The sequence below is a fragment of the Camelina sativa genome, chromosome 3 (genome assembly GCF_000633955.1).
Source record: "Camelina sativa cultivar DH55 chromosome 3, Cs, whole genome shotgun sequence".
In the NCBI taxonomy this organism is placed as follows: domain Eukaryota; kingdom Viridiplantae; phylum Streptophyta; class Magnoliopsida; order Brassicales; family Brassicaceae; genus Camelina; species Camelina sativa.
This window is the reverse complement of record NC_025687.1, coordinates 11697155-11702008: the sequence shown is the minus strand read 5'-3', so window position 1 is coordinate 11702008 and position 4854 is coordinate 11697155. Positions and strand designations below refer to the sequence as shown.

Below are 4854 nucleotides of genomic sequence, written 5' to 3'. Positions count from 1 at the left end.
AAAGCTGAAGGTATCTCAGAGCAAGTAGAAGTCGTCTCAGATGCTTACGAAGCAACAAAAGATGCGCACGGCCTTTGTGTCTTAACCGAGTGGGATGAGTTCAAATCATTGGACTTCAAGAAAATCTTTGACAATATGCAGAAACCTGCTTTTGTGTTCGATGGTAGAAACGTCGTTGATGCAGTGAAGCTGCGTGAGATCGGGTTTATCGTATACTCTATTGGTAAACCGCTTGATTCATGGCTCAAGGACATGCCTGCTGTGGCATAAAGGTGTTCAAACTTGGACCAAACTTTTATGTCATTTCTATAACTATAATTATAGTATTAAGATTCCTTTTAATATCTGATTCTCTCATTGTTACCAAGCTGAAACAAATGATATGTATCTGCTGATTCCGAATCTGCATTAGTTGGAATAGTATATTAATTAAAATATTATAATATCTTTTCAATTTATGCGTTAACCATGGCTAGAATTTAGACTATTAATATATGATTATATGGTAAATATCTCCAACAAATCGGAGTTTAATTGTGGCATCGAACAAAATAAGGGAATAATGTGTAAAACTTACAAAACAGTAAGGACTAGATTGTAAAATGTACTGCGTTTAAATTTGGGGTCCAGCTTGATTTTAGGGATTTTTGCGGGTCAAATTTGAATTGTTTTAAAAAATAGATCCACGAAACCGTATCCACTTTTCTCGATATTATCTTCCTCTCGTCTTCTTCCCCAAATTTTGTTCATCGTAAATTCATAAATTTTTATCCTTTTTCTAAACAACTGGGATTTTTTCAATTAATCTTGAAATTGATCTGGATATTCATCTTATTCTCGTTTCCCTCTATCTATTGGTACCAATTTTGTTCTATTTCGTTTGTCAGATAAAAATCTAGGGTTAGGGTTGTTCATCTCCTCTCTAGTTGTTTGGTATCTCGATTCACCGTTTTATTCCGCTGTTTACATCTATTTTCATAAATAACCCTTTTGAATTTGATGTCAATTTCATGTTTTTCGTCCCCGATTAAGATCTAGGGTTCATATTTTTCTCGATCTATCTCAGGGCTTCCTAGATCTGTAAATTAGTAGAGGGCTTTCTCTTGATTTGTATATATTTTGTCAATTTTATTACATTTAACACCTGATTTGGTTAAAATTTTTGGGTAGGCCGGATTCTGGGGTTTAGGGTTTTTTCTGATTTGGGGATTTTCGATTTTTTCTAGCTTAAGCTTCTAAACGCCTAAAGTTCGTATTGGCTATCCCTAATTTATCGTATTTGAGTCTCCTGGTGAAGTTCTAGTTTGGTTCTATCCTTTGTGGTGTTGGCCTGAAACCGTATCCGAGCTTAGCCCCTTTAGAGAGGTAAATAACATTCATGGTAACTGGACATTTATTCTTGTCTGAACAGAACAGGTCTTCCTTAACGTTAGTGAATATGTTCGTTTGTTGTTGTGGTGAATTGCATGTCTGTTAAAATAGCATGGTCTTGTATAGTTATTGTCTCAAGGAGAATTTATATAATGAGCCATCCTACATAGGGTTTGTATGAGGTCTCTTGCATGCATTTTAACCAATTGTGTGGAGAGGAATCCTGAATCTTGCCATATACCTGATTCACTGTTCAAATGCGCATGTAGTTGATCTACTGTTTCATTTATAAGGATTCATGGTGTGAATTCTATGCTCATTTTTATTCTTTCTTAGAGTTTACTGCAATTTATCACCTATTATGCAGGTTGAAAAATGGGATTCAAGCGCCCTTTTGAAGATGAGAAGTTTCATGAGCTACCGCTCAAACATTCTAGACAGCTTGGCTATGCTGATAAGTCGACTCAGTTTGAAGAAGTTGGTCCTCGCCATGCTGTTTTCCAGAAACCTGTTGCCATGGGTAAATATTATGTGTAATTAATAACTTCTTCGCAGGATTTACTCTTGTTTTGAAAGAATAAACCTGCTTATGTGATTTGCTGTCTCTTTTGAATGGGGTTACTGGACAATAGTGAATGAGGGAAATCTGTGTAAGTCACAAGGCTGTGAATCATCTAATGGTGATATGTTTGATGAAGAGTCCAATTTTGTTTACCCCAGTCATGACATGGATGATACTTTATGGGTTACAAACGGTTGTGGTGGAAGAGAAGCAACGCACTCTCCCCATTCTGGAAAGTATTTCGAGCTGGATGTACCTCCAAGAGTGTTTGCTCCTGTTGCGACTTTCTATTCTTTTCTCATGGATCAACCTGCTAGAAAGCAAGTCCCCATAGGACCAGGTTTTCAAGCTGAAATTCCTGAATGGGAAGGTAGTCAGACTGGGTGTGTAGAACCCACAGGCATGTCGGTTCAAAATCACATTATTGAATGTGCTGATGGTGAGAAGCCGTTTGGTACGTGTGTTGTTCCCATGCCTGCTTTGAATACATCTGCACATATTGATGACATAGTAGGGAAGGGTAGAAAGTTTTGTGTCTGCCAGGATAGGGGTTCTGTCAGGTGTGTGTGCCAGCACATCCAAGAAGCTAGAGAAGAATTAGTTAAGACGTTTGGAATTGAGAGATTTAAAGACCTGGGCTTATGTGATATGGGGGAAGAAGTTGCATGGAACTGGAGTGATGAAGATGCACAACTTTTTCATGAGGTTGTTTATTCCAATCCTGTTACATCGGGTCGGAACTTTTGGAAGCACTTGGAAGCTGCATTTTGTTCCCGAACTCAGAAAGAGATAGTTAGCTTCTACTTTAATGTTTTTGTCCTCCGAAGAAGAGCCATCCAGAACAGAACTTTTATATTGGACATTGATAGCGATGATGATGAATGGCATGGATGTTATGGTGGCTCTTCGGGTGCTCGATATGATGAAGAAGATTCTGCTATCGAGTCTCCTTTTCATCAAGGGACTGAGAAAGTGTATCCACTCCATCATGAAGAGGGTGAAGAAGATGCCAGTAATAGCAGCAAAGATGAANGTTGTTTATTCCAATCCTGTTACATCAGGTCGGAACTTTTGGAAGCACTTGGAAGCTGCGTTTTGTTCCCGAACTCAGAAAGAGATAGTTAGCTTCTACTTTAATGTTTTTGTCCTCCGAAGAAGAGCCATCCAGAACAGAACTTTTATATTGGACATTGATAGCGATGATGATGAATGGCATGGATGTTATGGTGGCTCTTCGGGTGCTCCATATGATGAAGAAGACTCTGCTATCGAGTCTCCTTTCCATCAAGGGACTGAGAAAGTGTATCCACTCCATCATGAAGAGGGTGAAGAAGATGCCAGTAATAGCAGCAGCAAAGATGAAGATGATGATGCCTATGTTGATACTAGAGAAAGTGGCACTGGACTGTATTCAAAAGTTAAATATATGGATATAATTTCTGGGAACAATGTGGAGAGATTGAACGGGGAAGATGACTTGTGCATTTCCTTTGAACTTGCACATGATGCAGTCAACTGTGCAAAGAAAGATGAGACTGTTCCTGGAGAGCATCAGAAGAGTAGTGATGACGCTAAAGTTCGGGATGCTACGAAGTGCACAGATGTTTTAAGAAATGGCAGAAACCTTCAACCAACCCAAAGCATCATGGAGGAGATATTAGGTCATGGATCCTGGGAAAACAAGGCAAGAAACAAGTGAAGAAGCGCAACATCATTCTCAACAACTTGCAGAATCCTGGGAGAGATATTGGGGTTTATGGGGTCCTCCTACAAAAATGTTCCTTTTTAAAAGTAGAGAGAGAGACTTTGTAGACTTTAAGATTTTTTCAGCCTTTGTTTCTCATGTGGAGTTTTGTGAATGGGCTGTTGTTCCACTTTTCTTGGGACCCTCTTGCTCAAAATTCTTTACTTAGAATGTCAGAATCTCTCTGATTTGCAGGAAAGATCTTTTCTTCATTGATCTTTAAATTATCTACATGTAAGTTTGAAGGCAAAGTTTGGCTTTTGCTTTAAGAAACCATCATCACAGTTTGTGAGTAACCAAAAAAAAAAAAAAAANNNAAAAAAAAAAAAAAAACACACATTTGAACATGTAAAGGTATTGAAAATAAAAATGTAACCTTTGTACATTAGGTGGCGAAAGGAATTAAAAAAAAAAAAAAGATCTTCATTGTTAAACACAAAAAAAGGAAACAAACATCACAAAATTCAATGCCAAAGTTTGTTGCTTTAGAATAGGAGAATATGTGGGCAGAGAGCCAATTATGGTTCTCTCATGGACAACGTTTAAAAGGCTTTGTTGTGACTTGTGTGAGGTGTGTTTGTTTGGACGTCGAGAAGTCTCGTATGTTTGGCCCCATGGTTTGTTATACCCACTGCTAACCCGAATAAGAGATTGTTCCAGTTCAATTCAACAATCTACAAAATTAATTCAATAAGGAAAAAAATCTTTGATAGCCAAAAAAAAATTGAAACTTTACCGTAAATGTGTGATCTTTTTGAAATATGAGGAATGGGGTTAATTATAAACAGATCTAGACCGTTCAATAGCTTCTTCTCTCCTTTATTTTCATATCTTTTGTTTTGATTCCATGCATGAATTGAACAGCACACACACACACATACCGGGAGAGATGGAGAGAGAGAAAGAAAAGAGAAGAAGATAGTGTTTTTTGTTTGTTGAGTAGGAAGGAATAGATCCAAAAATGCAGCTGACCTTTTGATTACTCGTGTTAGCAACAACACTTCTCTTTTTCTTTTTTTTTCTTTTTTCCTCCCAAACAAACAAAATAAAAATCAAAACTTTAAAGAGAGGATACTACAGTGGAAATTACACAAAAAAAAAGCTTCTCCCCTGTTATCTTAGCTTGAAGGTCGGATCTTGTACTAAACTGTCACATCCCTAATTCTGTTGACAAAGA

General features: G+C 37.5%; 2 protein-coding genes across 3 annotated transcripts in view; both read left to right on the top strand.

Moving 5' to 3' along the window:
• Positions 1–437, top strand: part of LOC104776627 (UDP-glucose 6-dehydrogenase 1) — a 3234-nt gene extending 2797 nt beyond the window's left edge. The window contains exon 3 of one of the 2 annotated variants that reach the window (XM_010500725.2): positions 11–437. In XM_010500725.2, coding sequence (XP_010499027.1) covers positions 11–270 — 260 coding nt within the window. In that variant the 3' untranslated portion in view covers positions 271–437. The remainder of the gene's footprint in view (positions 1–10) is intronic. The other variant, XM_019243655.1, reaches the window with a different exon arrangement.
• On the top strand, positions 652–3928 carry LOC104776626. The gene is made up of 4 exons (XM_010500722.2): positions 652–1365; positions 1739–1891; positions 2004–2638; positions 2967–3928. Exons 2-4 carry the CDS (start codon positions 1747–1749, stop codon positions 3630–3632), a joined length of 1446 nt encoding a protein of 481 aa, XP_010499024.1. The 5' UTR covers positions 652–1365; positions 1739–1746; the 3' UTR covers positions 3633–3928.